This window comes from Rhinolophus sinicus, chromosome 9 (assembly GCF_057876585.1).
Source record: "Rhinolophus sinicus isolate RSI-liver-muscle chromosome 9, RSI-T2T, whole genome shotgun sequence".
Lineage (NCBI taxonomy): Eukaryota > Metazoa > Chordata > Mammalia > Chiroptera > Rhinolophidae > Rhinolophus > Rhinolophus sinicus.
The window spans coordinates 18651681-18669673 of NC_142509.1; the positions used below are offsets into that span (position 1 = coordinate 18651681).

A 17993-nucleotide genomic window follows, 5' to 3' on the forward strand; every position below is an offset into this window, starting at 1 on the left:
CCCAGGGAGTTGGAAGCCTGCCCGCAAGACTGCCCAGAGCCTGGCGCTGCGGCCCCCATTTATTGCACTGCTTTGCCACTCACAGGGGACGTATATCCCCCAAAGTCCTACTCCTCTCGGGCATCTCATCCCTGGGTTGCTGGTCAGTCTTGCCCACCCTGAACACTCAGTAGCCAGCAGGCTCCCCGCCTTTCCTGGAGTCTGAAGCAGCAGCCCAGCCCTCAGCGGTGTGGACGATGGCCTGCACCACAGCAATGAAGGTAGAAGTGATATTGGTGTGGTGGTGCCGGGTCTTCAGGGCTGTAATCACCGCCTGGGGGTGGGAAGGGAGAGGGAGACCTCAGCAGGGCCCAGGATGCCCTCTGCGCCACACCTGTGTGGTCATGGACTTCACAGACCCAGATGATGTCATTTCTGGCCAGGTGGCCAGGAAGAGCAAGTTGGGGGTCGCTGAGCCTGTTGGATCTCATTGGAGCAGGTGGCCTGGCCCTCATTGCACAGGGGCTCAAGACAGTCCAGGAAGTGGGGGTGAGGGTCATGTGTTCTGGGCAGAGGACGCCAGCCATTATCTACTCCGTGATGACTCAGAAGACCCAGACCTTCATCCCAGGACACTTTGTGCGCCCCCCCGTGACTCAGTTTCCCCACTTCCTACCCCACCTGGTCCATGTCTCTCTCCAGCGTCGTAGTATTAGGCAGAAGCTGGTTGTGCAGCCGGGGCTCCTCCACTGCCTGCTTCACATCGTAGCCGAACCATAGGCTGTGGATGATGGCCTGGGGTGGGGGTGAGGATGGGGTTAGCGTGGCCCAGGGTCAGGGGCTGGGGAAACAAGTGAGTGGGACATACCAGTGCGGTGGCCGTGGTGATCTGAGTGCCCCCGGAGGCACCCACCACCATGAGGACCTTTCCATCGCGGTCCACGATGATCGTTGGGCACATGGATGAGAGTGGCTGCTTCCCTGAGGTTAGTGGGCAGTAGGGGACAGAGATGCTGGTCAGCTGCCTGCTCAGGACACCAGCTCCCTCCCCACCTAAGCCCCACCCCACACCTGGCTTGATGAAGTTGGCTGGTGAGGGGGGTACCCCAAAGTCGTTGGTGATGTTGGGGGAACTGAAGTCGTCCATCTCATCATTGAACAGGATCCCACTGACCGGCGATAGCACCTTGGAACCGAAGCTGCAGACCAGCTTGGTCAGACAGTTACGTCCTGCCCAGTCCTGCCTGGCCCCACCTGGGCCACACCCACCCACGAAAGCTCCAACGTGTGCCCCGTGAGGTCCAGGGAAAGTGCTCTACCAAGGTGGGGCCTCAGTTTCCCACCATGAAAGGGTTGATGGACCCCACTTCTGGGACATGGGGGCAGCCCCTGGCCCACCCACGCCACCCGGCAGCCCCTACTAGAGGTTGATGGTGCTGGTGGCCGACACGGCGCTGCCATCCTCTGCAACCACAGACAGGTGGGCGGTGCCCCCATCATCCGGTATGTAGAAGTCAGGCTCATAGTAGGAGGCCGGGTGAGTGGTGTCATCGGAGATCTGGGCCCGGAGTTGGGTGGCAAAGAACTCGGAGCTCATGTTTCGGACCACCTGCCGAGACCCCAGAACTGGCCTGAGGAGGTGGGGGCGGAGGGGGCACAGGCTTGTGCAAACAGCTCTCAGAAAACCCCTGACCATGGCTCTGACCACAAGCCTCCTGCACCCTAAAAGTCATGTGGCCTGTCCGACTCCCTCTCTCCAGCCTTTGTCTCTGCTGCAGTCCAGGAATTCTGAATGTCTGTCTGTCTGTTCTCCAAGCCCCCACTCTCAACGCATTCATTCATTCATTGAGCTTATACTGCATGCCTGGAACTGGGGGATCAGCAGAGAACAGACATGAAGGTCCCCACCCTCGTGGCAGAGAAGACAAAGGCAGGCAAGGATGTGCTAGAAGAACAAGCCAGGTAAGGGTGGTGGAGACAGACAGGATGGGACAGAGTGGTCAGGGAGGGCTTCTCAGAGGAGGTGACATCTGAAAAGAGCCCTGGATGGCAAATGCAAAGGCCCTGAGGCAGGCCTGTGAGTGACAGGCAGATAGTGAGTTGGGTTAGGGAGACAGGAGATTGAAGATGCCAGCAGGGGCTGATCCCATAGGTCCTCATAGGCCCCATAAAGACTTTGGCTTTTGCTCTGAGCCACCTGGGCTTGGGGCAGAGGAGTAAGCACCTCATGGTTGTTTTCACAGGATCCCTCTGGGGTTGTGTGGGGGAAAAGGGTGGAGCCCAATTGAGAGGCTATGACATCAACCAAGGAGAGAGAAAATGGCTCGCTCAAGTGGGAGAGAAAGGAATTGAGAATGGCTCCGAAGTCTTTAGTCCAGAGTGGCCCTTAACTAGGGATGTGAACACTGCAGAGGGGACAGGTTTGGGAATAGTCAGGAACTTGATTTTAAACATTGGGCACTGAGGAGCCTGTCTCAGGTGGGTGGCAAACCTGGTATCGAGTTCATGGGCAAGATGAAGCTGAGACGACTGCATTAAGCCGTGAGCTTGGGTGGGTCCACAGAGAGGAAGGACACACAAAGAGGAGAGGAGAGGAGGGAGAAGCCAGCAAGGATGGCCACTGGGAGCCTAGCAGAGGAAATGCCTCCAGAAGTTTCCAGCAAACCCCTCAGATTAATTAACTAATTCAAGGGGAAAATGCTCAGTCAGAATCTACTCCCGAGGAAACAAAGTCAAACCTAGGACGTGGGACATTCCGCAAGATAACTGCCCTGGGCTTTAACAATCAGCAAGACAGCCAAGGGTACCGTCATCATATAGGAGACTGGAGAGAGAGAACAGCAACTGCCAGTGTGAGGCCCGTGAGCTCTGGGCCTAAAATCACTGGGACCCTCAGAAAAATCCTGACACAGGCTCTAACAGGTCACGTGCCTCAATGTCGGTGTGTAGAAGTCCTCGCTCAGGAGATACAACCGAAGTGTAACTTGCTGTCCACAGACTCAGAAAAAAAACACAAATATCGATGCTGGAGGCTGATGGGAGAGGGCTCCAGAGAGGATGGAGCCGGCCAAGTTTGCTCTGAGGGAAGCAGAGGAACAGGGCAGCAGACAGAGGGTTCTGGAGCGACAACAGCACGCTCTGAGGAAAGGAAGGAAGAATGGTAACGCAAGAGGCAGAACAGCCTTGTGGGAAGGATGTGCTGAGTCAGCCAGTGGCTGAGAAGAAAAGGCTGGCCTTAGCCAGGAGCGAGGTCAGAGGGGGGCACGAGGCACTGGCTTCTGTCACCTCAGGGATACAAGAGGCCAGGTCACTGGGTGTGGTGGGCAATGGGGGTGCAAAATGGTCACCAGGAAAGAGAAAAGACCTGGGAGACCAGAGGGGTTGCTGGGCAGCTGAGGTTCCTCCTGGGAGGCACAGGTTAGTGTGAGGGTCCTGGAGGTCTACTCCAGAATGGGGAGATACAAGTAGGTAAGGAGGGATGGGATGGGGGCCACCGTGGAGGCCCAGCCTGCAGCCAGGGCACCTGTTGGTGAGTGCGTCAGGCAGTGCAGGGCCTGGGTGGGGATCTGGAAAGTCTGAGTTTATGGGTATGACCAGGGAGCAGGTGGCCAAGGCCCTCCTGGAACGTTGGTCCTCTCCCCGTCACCCCTCCTTCTCATCACCCCTGAGGGTTGCAAGACCCCCATTCAGTCCTCACCTCAGCACTGACCAGAACTTTCCAGGCAAGGGCACAGCACATGCAAACGCGCCGAGGTGGGAGTGTGGCAGAGGCGGGGGACACTAATTACTCATTGTAAATTCTGCTACATTATGATCTCCGTGGGGTAGAGGTCTGGACTTGGAGTCAGCAGTCCATACAAGCACATAGTAGGCCTGCCACCAAAGTTGGTGGGAATGGATTAATAAAGCAGGTGTGAGGCTTTCTTAATCCACAGAGGGCCCCAGGGAACCCTCCTGACACCTCCATGGCAGGGCCCCCACCCATCTCCAGGTAGCCCCTGCCCCTCACCTCAGTCACATTAACAAACTTGGGGTCCCCAAGCAGGGTCCTCTTCGCGTAGGCAAACCGGAAGGCTTCCACAATGCGGTGGTAGGTCAGGCCCTTTTGCTCGGGTGTCTCCACACTTGCCCGGGAGAAGTTATACCCTGGTAGAGCAGAGCCAAGTGCTTGTTGGCAGCGCCAGGGCTCTCAGGGCATCCCAGCTGGGCCGAGACAGCTGGGTGCCAGGGGTGAACTCACCTCCCTGAACCACCTGGCCCACCTTGAGAAGGGGAACCTCTAAATAACCAGCAGCAGTGGCTGCTTCAGAAGGCAAGGGACCCCTGGGTCTGGGCCTCACACATCCAGCCAGAGGGCTGCCAGTCTACAGGGTCACAGGTGAACTTCTGGAGCCGATGTCTGGGGCAAGCCAGCTCCTGCTGCCTCTGAGCCCCACCCCAGGGCACTGCTCCCCGCTCTCTCCCTCCCAGCACTCCCCCTTCTCCAGCTCCTCTGAGTCGCCACTCGGGGCCTGGTAGCTTGACACTGCCCCCTGCAGGACTGTGGTGGACAACTCACCTTTGAGGATGTTGAGGATGAGGGCCAGCACTGGCCCACTGAGCGGGGCACTGGGCACATAGAGCCGGGTGTCCCCAAGGCTGATGCTCAGTGGGTGCTCAATCAGCTCGGCACGGTAGTTCTTCAGGTCCTCAGCCGTCACAATGCCCCCTGCAGTAGGACAGCAGCTCAATGGGAGGTCGGGGTGGACACAGCGATGGGGCTGCACTATTGGGGGGTCAGGGCTGCCATTTGGGGTAGCTGGGGCCACACCATCAGAGGAGGACCCTGCCTATCCTGGAGGGCCCCCACCCCTTCACCTCCACATTGGCCCATGCCCCAGCCTCTCTGTCGTCACTGACAGTGCCACCTCCTCACAGCCAGGCCCAGGCCAGCTGCCCTCGACTTGCTTGCCCCACTGACCTCCCAGTGGCTGTCTCTCCTCTGGGCAGGCAGAGCGTTTTTTCTAAGTGGAAAATATCTGCTCCCATCTCCCCCCGCTCAGCCCCTTCCTCCATGACTAATGGGTAGGTGGAGGGTGGCTCTTAATTCTCCAAGGGAAAGGCTCCAGGCAGACAAGTATTTACAAGCTAATTTCCAGCGTCAGTGGTGAAGGTCAACATGCCAATCACCCTCCTCCATGACACATTGACAAAAAACATATGCAGAAGGCCACAGTCAGGGAGGAAGAGGCAGCATCAGGCTCCGTCAGAACCCCACCACAAGTTTCCAACCACAGAACCCTGTATCCCACCCCTCCAACGCTGCTCACGCCAAGCCCACCGCCATCCCCTGTGGTCCCCCTAGAAAATTAAGCCCCTCCAAGCTTTAGTCTGACCCCTCCACCAGGAACACACTTATTCTCTCTGCCTATAATGTGCAACATCATCAGTAGCTAAGGCACTGTTTCCTCCTGGAAGCCCTCCCAGCTCTGCACTTTAGTGCTTCCCTAGCCCTGGCTCCTGTCTCCATCTGTATTTACCCCCCAGGGGCTTTCTCTCCTAAACTGCACCTTCTCTCTCAGCTTTGACCTAACCAGGAGCTGTGGATCCGTGGCTTGTCACTGACAGCGAACACATCTATAACCCTCACTGGCCAGGTGCTCCCTGAGGGCCCAGTGCCCACCGCAGACCTCTGAGTCTCATCTCAGGGATCCCCCTGTGCATTTCCTCACCCAAGGCCCCTAGGTCGCCCACTCACCAGCCGCCTGGATGTCCTTAATAATCTGGGCCGTGAGACTCCCGTTGTAGAAAGCCTGGGCGCCCTCGAGGGCCAGCGTCTCGTATGTATCAGCCAGCCGTGGCATGGTCACTCTGTCCCCCTCCCGCAGCACCTTCCCTTCCCGGCAGAACACCTCACTGGGGCAGAGAGACTCCCATGAGGCAGGCAGGTGTGGTGGACTTGGCCAGACCACCCCCCACTTCCACCCAACAACACAGGGAGACAAGAACAAAAGACAGTCAGCATCTGTCCACAGGTGGGTGTCCCTGTCACTTGGGGCTCATCCTCCAGTGTCCAGCCTAGGCCTCCTAGAGTCCTCTGCCACTCAGGACACACAGGCCAGAACCCCATACACCAGGCTCAGAATGTGTCCCCACATGTGGTGAGAAGGGGTTTGCATCTCCTGGACCCTGGCCCTCTTATCAGCACAGGTTCCTGAAAAAGCTCCATCAGCCATTCAGGGTCTTCAGGGACCTGGGGACATGCTTGCCCCACCTGTGCCCCAGGGCAGGCCAGCACCTGTAGACATACCACAGGGCAGGCTCCTGCTCAATGACAGCCCGGCTTTTCTCCAGGGCTGCTGCCAAGCCCTTTCCCACAGGGAAACCCTGGCGGGCCAGCTGGATGCTGGGCTGGAAGAGGCGAGCCCAGGGCAACCGCCCATGTCGCTGGTGCGCCAGCTCATAGCCACGAATCTCACCAGGAACTGCCACCGACAGCCCGCCTGCGGAGGGAGAGGAACACAGTTAGTGGCTCCAGACAGGGGACAGCAGGGTCTCTCCCAGGCAGCGTCCCAGGCACAGGGCCCACGTGGGACCAGTGAGGCTATGGAAGGAGATGGGTTTCTTAGGTCGTATCTGTACTCGGCAGAGAAGAGTACAGATTGGCTGGGGATGTCTGTCTAACAGGGCACAGGAAGGAGAGATAGTTGTGTGAGTGCTGGGTTTTGCTGTCCCAGGCCTAGATGTCTCTCTCCCCAGGTGCCAGGTTCACAGTTGCACAATGACACTATAGGGAAGCCAGATCCATACCACGTCCCAGCTGGAGCCTCCCAGGCAAAAAGGCTTCTTGTTCCACGAGACTCAAGGGTTCCACCAGAACCTGCCTGAGCTCCCGGCACAAGCTCAGGTCACCCTCAAGCCCAGGCCAGTCCCAAAGCAAGAGGCTTTCTTCTATTGTCCCAACTGGGACCTGAGCCCAAATCCCTACCTTGTTCCCTCTCTGGGCCTCAGTTTCCCCAACTGACCATAAAGAGTTTTGTCTTCCAGCTCTGACCTTTGAGGAGCCCATGATCCTACCGGAAACAGACCCCTGGGCCCTGATCCCCCGCCGCACCCCTTTGCCCACCATGTCCTAAGCTGCACACTGACACGGAAAGCTTCAGCCACGGCCCCCACTCCCAGGTACCCTCCCGCATTCACCACTGAGATGACCAGGGTCATTTCGGCTACTCCCAGGCTTGGCAGCTACAGCTCTAGAGATGCCACTCCCAGCTTCTAGAGCTGAAGTTGGGCATGAAGTTCCAAGAGCCAGGTTGTTACGACACCTGCACATCTCAGATCTGACACCTAGTACACAATTCCTCCCACCTGAAACAAATTCTGCCGTGACCTAGGACCAACGAGGCTCTCACACCACCCTGCTCACCAAGGTCACCAGTGACCCCACACTGCCAGAGTGGGTGCCACCCAGCCTCGCCTTACCTGGCCCATCACTCTCTCTTCCCGAATCACTTCTGTGTCACACCCGCCTGACTCTCCTCACATCTCCCCGCCCTCTCCTGTCCTCTCTGTTTACACTCACTCTCTCAGTGAACTCCCCCAGATCTGGGCTTCGGGTTTCATTTACATTCTGACAACTCCCAAATTTACTCTCTGGCCTGGCCTGCATCTGAGGATGCATCTGCCCATTTGGAAAAGGCATCTGACTTAACACACCCCAAACCCAACTCCGGACTGCCATCCATCCTCCCCTGCCACGCAGCCTTGGCGGTCTCCATCAGGGCCACCCCATCCTTCCAGGTTCAGACCGAAGACCTGGGGTCATTGGGACTCCTGGCAAACACATCATAGCCACAGGCTCCACCTTCCACATGAGTTTAGCACCAGCCACCAACCACCATCCTCATCTCTCCCTGATTATCTCTGAGACCTCCTGACCGGTCACCTGCCAGGCAGGCAGCTTGCTCCCTGTCCCTTCCACAGAGCCCAAGACATCCTGACAGACATAGGCCAGATCCACCCCCACCTCCCCACATTCAAACACTCCAGGGGACAACTCTACTCCCCTCAGATAAGAAGCATGGTCTTCACAATGACCAATGAAGTCCAAAAGGACCTGGACCATTCCATCTGACCATTCCTCTTCCCTTCAGACATCGTTCAGCTCCCCCGACCCCACCCCAGCCTCTGGGTCTTTCCTCAGGTGCCCCTTCCCTGATCAAGCCACCATTGAAGGGCCGAGCACCCTCTGGCCCTTCCTGCCTCTGCTGTCCCGGCAGCACGTGGCAAACTTGCAGTCTGCTCAACCTAGAATGGCAGCTTGACCTGGCCACGGGTTTCGTCTGGTGCCTTTGTTTTGGACTTCAGCTTAGGGAATAGGCCCTGACACTTGAGGGAGTGCCCAATCAGTCCTAGTTAATAAATGAATTCCAAATGTACACAAGATGTTAGGTCTATAAGATTCTAGCAATCTCACACTCTGATTTCATTTTTATACATTTTGAGTTTCCCAATGGGTAAAAATTCAAATATTTGCACATTGGAGAGAACTCCACACATGGCTACACATAGGGCCTCAACCTCAGAGGCAGAGCCCAAAGTAGGGGATCACGCCCCCTATGGCTGGTGTGCCCTGCCCCTCCTCCTCTTCAACCTCTTTTCCTGCAATCCACCTGGGGGGGGGGGGGGGGGGGGAGTGTCCCTGAAGCAGCACCCCCTGGTGGCCACTGGCTTCTCCTCAGCTACTTAGGGAGTTGGGGAGCCTCCTCTGTGCTTATGGCTAGATTAGAAAAGAAAGATTCCACCCCATACTCATCCCCGAAAATGAACAAATGAATGAATGATTTAGATTTGGCTTTGCCACGATGGAGCTGTGTGACCTCAGCCGGCTTGCATGACCTCTATGGGCCTCAGCATCCCCACCTATGGAACGGGAACCAGCACAGCACTCCCCCACCAAGGGTACAGGGAGGATTCAAAGGCCTCATCAGTGAAATTGGCTGAACAGAGTGCTGGCCCCAGTGACCTCTAGTACGGCAAGCTACTGCAGAAATAATCATTCTCTCCATGTACTAGCACAAGGTGGCCCTGGAGGAGCCTGAGCAGAAATAACAGAAGCTCTGTCCCATTATCCTCCCTGATGATGGTCTTGACGATTCATTACGGTGGACATCGTAACTACCAGAGTTGTCCTTAGCCCCAGACAGAAGCACGCTTCCCACCCCACACCCTGAGCCTGCCCCTCACCTTTCTGCGACTGGTCTGAGCTGTTGAACATGCTGGCGAAGGCCAACCCAGGGGCTACCTCGCGGGCGTTGATGACCTCCGCTTTTCCTGGAAGGAGAAGCAGGTGGGCAGGCCGGACCAACACCAACCCCTCACCCTGTGTGAGCCCAGGGGCCACCCAGCTGTGCTCTCCCCAGCCCAAGTCCAACCGGAGGCAGACACCCTGCCATTTACCTCCCGCTCCCGCGGGCACTCACGTGTGGTGCTGTTGTAGATGGTGAGGAACAGGCCACCCCCGATGCCCATGCTATGTGCGTTCATGAGCCCCACGCACAGCAGGGCTGCGATGGCGGCGTCCACTGCCGAGCCGCCATCCTGCAGCGCGTCCCTGCCCGCAGCACATGGAGGGGAGTGAGACCCTGCGGCCGCCCCTACCCCATGCACACCCTGCCACCCACCTCCAACCCTGGCTTCCTTGGCCCTGATGGAAGAGAAATCAGCGGGAGTTTTTGTTTTTCAAATGTAACTCTAAAACTGATGGGCTTATATTTTCCTCTTTTTCAAGCAAACAGATGTATGTAACTTTTATAATTGAAAAAATACTAAACATTGTTACTTTTTATTGATTACATTTTTCTCTGTGTAAGTCTTTAAGTCTTTGTATATAATGTGAGATAGGAGTCAAAAACAGTACCAAACAGCAGAGTTTATTCAAAGAGACAGACACCCTTAGAACTGAGAAAAGGCCCAGCTGGGCACTGAGAGACCTGTACCCTGCTCTTGGGGTCAGTGTCCCCTTTTCCTCTGACTAGAGGCTGCTGAGGAGGTCCAAGGGAAGGATGCCCCTTGGCCAGGCAGCCCGTTGACAAATGGGGAAACTGAGTCTCAGAGGTCCACTTACACGGCCTGGGTCCCCACTCTTTGTCCCACTCACCTCCCGATCTCTGAGCAGTGCTTGGCATCTGTGGCCACAGCGGCCCTGGGGTACACGTGGTTGGGCGGCTGGGAGGTGAAGGGCAGCCAGAAGCAGAGGCCAATGATGAGGAGCAGCAGGGCTACAGCCCCCACTGCCAGCACCACGTACCGCTGCTTCATGATCTGTGGGCACAGGGTGGGGGTGGGGGGAGCAGGGTCAGGGCACCGCGCCAGCCTGGACTTGGGTACATCCTGACCCCCACCCCCACAGGGCACAGTTCAAAGTCAAAGCTCAGGAATCTGTCCCTGTGTCTCCTTCCCAACACCCAGAGCATGTGTGTGTCAGGTCGTTCTCTACGCGAGAAGTTCCTGGCCTTATCTCTGCCTCCCCAGATCCTCTCTGTTTATCCTTGGGGTCTCAGCCCAGAAAGGACCCCGTCTCCAGGAGGGACCCCTCCTGGGAGCCCCCATATTTCACATGCCTCTACTTCTGCAGGTCCTTGTCTGTCTCCTCCCAGTGTCAGAGCCCTCCCCTGTCAATGGATTACTCCAGGAGGGAGAAGCATGGCCTGCTTCCTTCTGTGTCCCCGCCTTCGCCCAGACCCCGGCACTGTCCATGGGTCTCCCAGACTGACCTGCCACAGAATGTGGGGTTTTGCTTCTGTCATGCCCTCAAAGGGGGCACCCACAGTCCCCTCCTGAAATTATCAGATTAGCCGCCACAGGGCAGGGACCTACCTTCCTCAGCAGATGGTACCCCCGATCCTCGCCTGGGTTGGGGGGCGTGGGGGGAGCCACAAAAACTGGGAGAGTTTGGCTAAAACAGCTGGCAAAATACCTGAGGTCTCTTTGGCTAAAACAGCTGGCAAAATAACTGAGGTCACTCACTGCAGGAGTGTATGACCACAGAACCGGCTCCAGAGTAAACGCCCCAACCACGCCGCCTCCTCATTCTCCTGGAGAGGGTGTATCTGAAGCAGGCCCAGCCCTTCTCAAGGAGCTCAGTGAGGTTTCTCTGCCTCCAGATGAGCTCTGGAGTCAAAAAGACTATGAGCCGCTCACATGTTGCCATGAATATTCCCAGGCACAGCCAAGAGGGGTTTGCACAGAGCAGGGCAGGGAGCAGTGGGGGTAGTCTGTGGTGAGCCGGGGTTCTATGGTGAGCATGTCATGTGGGTAAGGGGGAAGCCAGGCCAAGAGGATGGAGAGAATGAGCCCTGGAGCCAGCCTGCCCCATTTGAGCCCACACTCGCCTCTCACCTGCTGTGGGGCCTTGGGCAAGTCACTCACCATCTGCCTATGCGAATGACAGAGGCATGCCACTTGGGGATGTTGTGAAGATTAAGGGGATTGGAAGGTGGGAAATGGAAGGTTAAGTGTGGGCTACCCTGGGGGGGGGGGGGGTTCCCTGGAGGCTTGCGTGCAGCAGTGGGAAGCTGGTCAGCCTCCTGCTCACTTATTTCCCTGTTGAATTCCTTCCAGGGGGTACTGGGAGGAACAGCAGTGGAGAGGAGGCGTTAGATTTAATCTTGGCTTGGGTCCCCCTGTGATGGAAGCAGGCGAGGCGTGTGACCCCAACAGGTAAGGAGAGGTATGATGACAGAGGCAGGGTGTCCCCCTCCCTCAGACACAGTTACGTCCAAAGACTGGGTGTTTGTTGGTGAGCCCCGGGCTGGGACCTCTCTGGCTCACTCTGTCCTTATTCAGGGTCTGAACCCCAGGGCAAGAGGTGGTGTCCCAGATATGGCTTAGGAATGGAGCCCCACACCCATGTGAGGGGCATCCAGACACCAGCGTAGAAGGGCTTTCTTCTCCTCAGGCTGAAGGGGCGGTCACACTACCGCACATATTCAAGATTCAAGCTGGTCCCTCCTCCCCACCTTGACGGAATCTAAGCACCACCATTTCTGGCTGGACTCCATGCAGCCTCCTCCCTACTCTTCCGCCCAGAGCATCTTCTGCTCTTTAGTCCTCTGAAAAGCAGCCAGAGGTCTCTCTCCAAAGTGTCAAGCAGGTACTAACCCTTGCCAATGCCCTGGGGACAGCCCATGCCTCTGCCACCTGCCTCCACTAAGCCTGACAGCCCTCGGGGTACACCCTGGGCCCTGGCAGAGAGGTCAGTCAGGGTTAAGGGCTTCTGATGGAGACAGCTGTGCTGGGAGGTCTGAGGGGCCTCAGCAGCGGGACTGGCAACATGCAGCGTCTGTCCCAGACACAGAACTTTCCCATCACATGTGACGGGCAGGGCTGGACAGGACAGAGGCCAGCACACCTCTTCCCTGGCATAGACATAGCCCCACCCACCAACGAGGCCCTTCGGTCCTGTCCACTGGGGCATGGCCTGGCTTCATTTCTCCCGGGCTCGGGGCCATCAGCTGAGACTCCCCTCGGGGCCCTCCTCTCTCCCCTCAGGTCCCTGGGATGAGCTAGCCATGATCTCCTAAGATCCACACTCCTGTCCATCCATCTGTCTGTCCATCCACCCACCCAAGGGCCTTGAGGGGCAGGGGGCACCCAGTGAGGCTCAGATTGCCAGGGTGTGTAGGGAGTATGTGGGCAGCGCTGACCCCCATCTCCTCCTCCCTCAGCAGGGCAGCGGGAGGCCTGGCTCAGCCCCCCACAGGCAAACATATCCAGCCTGCGGAAGACACCCTGCTGGGGGACTGTGCTTCCGTTTCCCACCCTCCGCCCCACATTTTTCTCTAAGACTCACTAAAAAATGTCCAAACCCAGAGGCCTGGCTCCCACTCAAATCGGTATCAGGAGGGGAAACAGAGGCCAGAGAGTGGATCGGGTACACTGTCTGGCCTCAAACTCCAGCCTGGCTCCTCATAAACCCTAGTGGGCTTACCTGAGACCCCGGGGCATCAGGGGCCCAGGAAAGCCCCTGTTCCTCAGAAGACAGCTCTGGGCTGGGGTATGGCAGGGGAGGAAGAGGCAGATTTGTCTGCTTGGGAAAGTCTTGGTCACAGTGCCGCTGGCTTCCCCACTCCCAGGGGAGCCAGCTGTGTGGGGAGGTTTGAGGGACCTCAGGAGCCAGAGCCACGCCTGCGGCCCCTGCAGAGCTCCTCAGGGGGCCTCTGAACTAGGACTGAGATCTGGGGATGGGCGTGTCCGAGAAGGAGCAGAGGCAGGAAGGGCTGGAAGATCTCACAGGCTCACCTAGGCTCAGAGAGGGAGAAAGGGCGGCCAGGGGGCACACAGCATCCCCATGGGGCAGTTGAAGGCCCTTGAGTAGGCTGGAGAGCAAGCAGTCCTCTAAGGGACGTCCAGCCTGGCAAGGATGTCAGTCAGAGGCTGACATACGGGCAGCAATGAGGCGTGGTGACGTGGCCTGTAGTCAGGCGAATAAAGTTCAAGAAGTCCTGGAAGTCTCTGTGACAGCAGTGACTCTTGGAGTCCCCATGGTGCTGGCAGCAGGTGAGGGTGTGACCCCAACAGGGAACGACAGGTGTGGTGACAGAGGCAGGGGGGCCCCACTCTACAGGATTCAAATCCCTCCAAAGGGTGGAGTCTGCCGTAAGCCCCTCTGCGGAGCCCCAAACTGGGTCCTCTATTGGCGATCCCTGTCCCTAATCAGAGCTTCTGAACGTCAGGGCGACTCAGCATCCCAGAGCTGGTTCCTGAGGCAGTGCGGCATGAGTGCTGCCAGCACCAGACTAGAAAGCCAGACCTGGGAGGCCTCACTACAACACACAACCCTCAGCTAGTTTCCCAGGGAGCCTCTCAGGAACACAACCTGAGGCCTTAGGTCAGAACCAGTTCTACTGCTTATCCAAGAATATTACTGCCTCAGGCTCAAGGAACTACCTGAAAGGCAGGGCCCAGAGAGGGCCAGAGCTGATAGAAAGTCACATAGCCCAGCAATACAGGCCTGGCCGCCCTGTACCTGCCCCCAAGTTACTGTGTGTCCTTGACCAGCCCACCAAGGAGGTCCTGAGTCAGGAGGCCCGGCCCCAGGGGACCTTGGACACTGCTCCCCGTTCCCCGTGCCTTTCCTCTGCTAAGGACAAGGACGAAGACCAGCTGCTTCCTGAGTCATGGCTCCCACCAGGTCCCCTGGCCAGCTGTGTCTAGGCTGCCTGGGAGCCCCCGCATTCTTCGTCTCTAAAACCTAATCCACAACAAGCCTGCAAGGCTGCGCCACTTGGAGACATAGAAGCTGACCAGATATTGCTGCCTGCCCTGGGTCACGCCGTCAGAGCAGACCTGCTTCTGTCACCCACTGCCCTTGAGCAGGCTGGAGATATTATAACTGAACAATTTGCCTGGGTATCACCCCAACTGCAGGCCAGAGCGACTGGGAAGATGGACAGGGAAGGAGCCAAGGTCCGAGGCCCAAGCCTGTCGCTGAGGGCTAGACAACAGCCAGGAACACCGGGGATTTGGCCCTGGCTGAGTGGCTACATCGCAGGGCAGTCAACTGGAGGGGTCTGCAGTGCTGGGAGGGGCTCTGTCCCTAGCCTGAAACTGCTCAGCAGTTTCCTCCCTTCCTGGGATGGCACGAGACACAGCAGTTACAGCAACAGCGGTAGGACAAGAAGAAGTTCTGAGTGGGCAGAGGATGGTCCAGCCCGTACAGGTAACCGCAATACGAAAACCCTGGGCACAGAGCATTGCCTGTGATGGGCCTAGCAGCAGCTGCAGGGTTCAGGGAATGTCGACAGGAGGGAGGGCAGCTCATCAAAGGCCATGTCAACAGAGGTATGACGTACAGAACAAAGAAGGCCCCTCCTCATACGTCGAGTGTGTCATGTTCTGTCCAGGTCAGCCCCTCACTCCCTACATACAGAGAGAAAACCTGGGTCTGGGGAAACCACGTCATGTCAGTTAAGGCTGCAGGGGCTGGGCGGGAGATCTCCCCCAGACCCTACGCCTCCCGTCCTAGGCACAAAAGGTGGTGAGCTCCTCATCCCCCAAAATGTGCAAGCCTCACCCACCCAAAGATACTGACTCTGCCATTAGCATCACCCCCTCCCAACACCCCCCCCCAAACTGAATCTAGGCTAAAGCAAGTGGGTTCCCAGGACACAGCAGAGAAGAGCATAAGGAAGAGGAAGACAGAGCAGTCAAATGGAATTTCTCTGTTAATCTACCAACCCAGCCCAATAGCTGTGTCACCACAACCCCAGAGCTACAAGGCTGAAAACAGGACACAGCTCCAAACCCATTTATAGACAGGAAACTGAGGCTTAGGTAGAAGCAACTTGGCCCAGGTCAGCTGGCCCTGGGAGCCACATGGACGGGCAGGTAGACCCAGGACCCACGCCCCTTACCCCACCATCGCCAGCCCGCAGCGAGGAGTCACCTCCCACAAGTATGAGACCACAGCTCTCAGCAGCTTCCCCCGCCCAGTCTACACCCCTGGATGCAAAACTTACCAGAGTTCGGGTCTCTCTCCCTCACGGCCCACCCTGGTGGCATAAGGTTGAGAATTAGATAAAGGCCTCTTCCTTAAGACTCAATAACCTCTACCGGATGTAAATCTGTCGGAATATGCCTAAGGTAATAACAAGGTCGTGGGTGCCCCCTAGAGTTGTGCAATTACCCTTGCACAACTGACCCTGCCCCACCTCCACCACAGACACAAACCAGAGCCCCAGGGGGGAATCATAGCCCGAGGACACAGCCCCCTCACAGCTCGGGCTCCACTCCAGACCTGACCCCCGCCCCCAATGATTACCCCACCCCAGACTGCCAGATCCTTCTGGGCCTCAGTTTCTCCATGCGGCACTCGTCCCTCTTAATTCTGACAAGTCCACTTCCTGGGTGCCGTGGCTTCTTCAAAGCCTTCTTCATAGAATTTAAGTGGCCCTACCCGGCTCTCCGCCACCCACCCCATACCTGTGGCAGAATAAAGCAGGGAGCCTGTACAGGCAGTCTCAAAACCACTTACCAGACAAGACACAAAGCCTCCCAGCCCAGACCCCATCAGACAAAGAGCCTCTCTGGATCTGTCCAGGTGAGCCATGCCTCGTCACCCTGAATTACAGCTCACAAACTGAAGCCCAGATGGCAAGAGGGGTTCCTCCAGAGCACGGCCAGCTCATGGCAGAGCTAGAGCTAGAACCCAGGCCTCCAGACATTCCCAGGAGGCCCCAAACCCAAGCTACCCCACCTACGATGCCCAACAGTTCAGAGAGGGTAAGCCATGCTTTGGGGTCACACAGCATTGGGGTACAGCCAGAGCCTGTTCCATCCCAGCTCACCTGGCTCCAGGGCTGGTCCTGCTGCTGCACTCCAGCACAGAACTAAGTCCCCAGAGCCTAGCTGTGACCCAGCTCCTCCCCTCCCTCCCAGTGCTGGCCTTGGGTGGAGGAAGGCTTTAAAGGCACAGGAACCTTTCCAGGTGGGAAGAAGGCTGGCTCCTGGTCCTGTCCCTGTGGCTGTGTGACCAGGGACAGCTGCTGGCCTCTCCCAGTCCAGTGGGGTCCCAAACCCTGAATGAGAGACTTGAGCTTTGAGGGCCTCATGGGGGGGGGGGGCTGAGGGAGGCTGGGTTTCCAGCAGAGGCAGGTCAGGCCAAGGGTTCACTGAGAGGAGGTGAGCTCCCCACAACTTACAATGTCCAGAGAAGAACAGTCGCATGGCACTGGGGTGCAGCCAGAAGCTTAGATCAGCGAAGGCTGGGAATGTAAGCATCTGAGACCCCAGAGTCTGAGGAGCTTAAGATTCTCTCTACAAACATGCCCTCTCCCCAACCCTTAAGGCTGCAAGGGTAGCGTTTAGAGGCTGTCACTCCAAGGACCCTGTCAGCTGGACAGAAGGGAGTCCGTCACATGACCTAGGGGAGCCTTTTCTCATCCCCCAGCTTTCTGGGGTCATGAGCATTCCGGATGATGGAGGACACGAGGCAGGGAGAGAGGAGGGATAGTATGGTGAGCCAAGAAGGAGGAAGACCCCAGGACTCTGAGGGAAGGGCAGGCATGGTGGGGGTGGGGAGGAATTTAGGCAGAGCTGGGATTGGACTGGGGAGGACATGCCAGATGGAGGGAACAACTTGAGCCTGGAGACTCAGCACTGAGGCGTCTCCTGAAGCAGTGAGAGCACAAGGGAGGCTCTTAACTTCCCTGGGTCCTTCCCTGACCCCTGAGGAGTCAAGACTGGAAAGGAAGGTGTCTGAGCTTAGACCTTGAAGGTCAGGTGTCTGGACTTTGAGAGCCCAGGGAGGCGGGTAAATGTGTCAGCGGGCTGGGTAACCCATCAACCCCAGCTCACTCATTAAGACCCTGGTGGGTGACCATTAGCTCCTCAGTCAGCCATGCAGTGGGCAGGGGTGGAGGGAAGAAGGCAGTGTTCACGGGAGTGTTGGTTGGGAACTGGCCAAGCTGAGGTCTCTGTATCCTTGTTCCTTGAAGAGCTTTCCTGGGCCGAGCTGGCCTCCAGCCAGGGGCAGCTGTCAAGGCATTATGGGGGTTGGGGGGTGCCACCTCACCATCCTGGTGCCTTTCATCTCCTAATCAGTCCTGCTGTGCTGGCACCAGCAACCTAGAGTGCCTCAGGGGCCTCGGCCAGACAGGAGGCTCAAGGCACTAATCCAGTGGGTAGAGGAGGCTGGCCCACCCCTTCCTCTGAGAAATGGGCCCACAGTGACCTCCAAGGCCCTTCCTGTTCTGACAGGCTCAGATTTGCCCCACTTCTGTGCCTGGGAAAACAAGTCCCTGGTGGAGGAAGAAGAGTATTCCCAGCACAAGGACACTGAAACCTGAGAGGGGAAGGAATTTGCCCAAAGCCACTGGGCAGGACAGCGACCCATGACTGGAGGAAAACCTTGCAACCACTTCCGTCATGCCCCACCCTGCTGTCAGGTCCTGGGAGCGGCTGGTGCCTGTCCCACGGTGTGCCAAGTGAGCCTCATGCCCTAGGTGGGCGACAGCTGGTAGAGAAACAATATC

The 17993-nt window shown here is 57.5% G+C and overlaps 1 protein-coding gene across 1 annotated transcript; it reads right to left on the bottom strand.

Moving 5' to 3' along the window:
• GGT1 (gamma-glutamyltransferase 1) lies at positions 1 to 16431 on the bottom strand. Its single transcript, XM_074321142.2, has 14 exons — positions 16308 to 16431; positions 15480 to 15512; positions 10118 to 10281; positions 9441 to 9571; positions 9205 to 9291; positions 6269 to 6461; positions 5717 to 5874; positions 4538 to 4687; positions 3989 to 4125; positions 1401 to 1588; positions 1051 to 1178; positions 848 to 960; positions 661 to 774; positions 1 to 313 (listed from the first exon to the last, which is right to left on the bottom strand). The coding sequence occupies exons 3-14, from the start codon at positions 10276 to 10278 to the stop codon at positions 167 to 169; spliced, it is 1707 nt and encodes a 568-aa protein (XP_074177243.1). The 5' UTR covers positions 10279 to 10281; positions 15480 to 15512; positions 16308 to 16431; the 3' UTR covers positions 1 to 166.
• Between the last annotated feature and the right edge of the window lie 1562 nt (positions 16432 to 17993).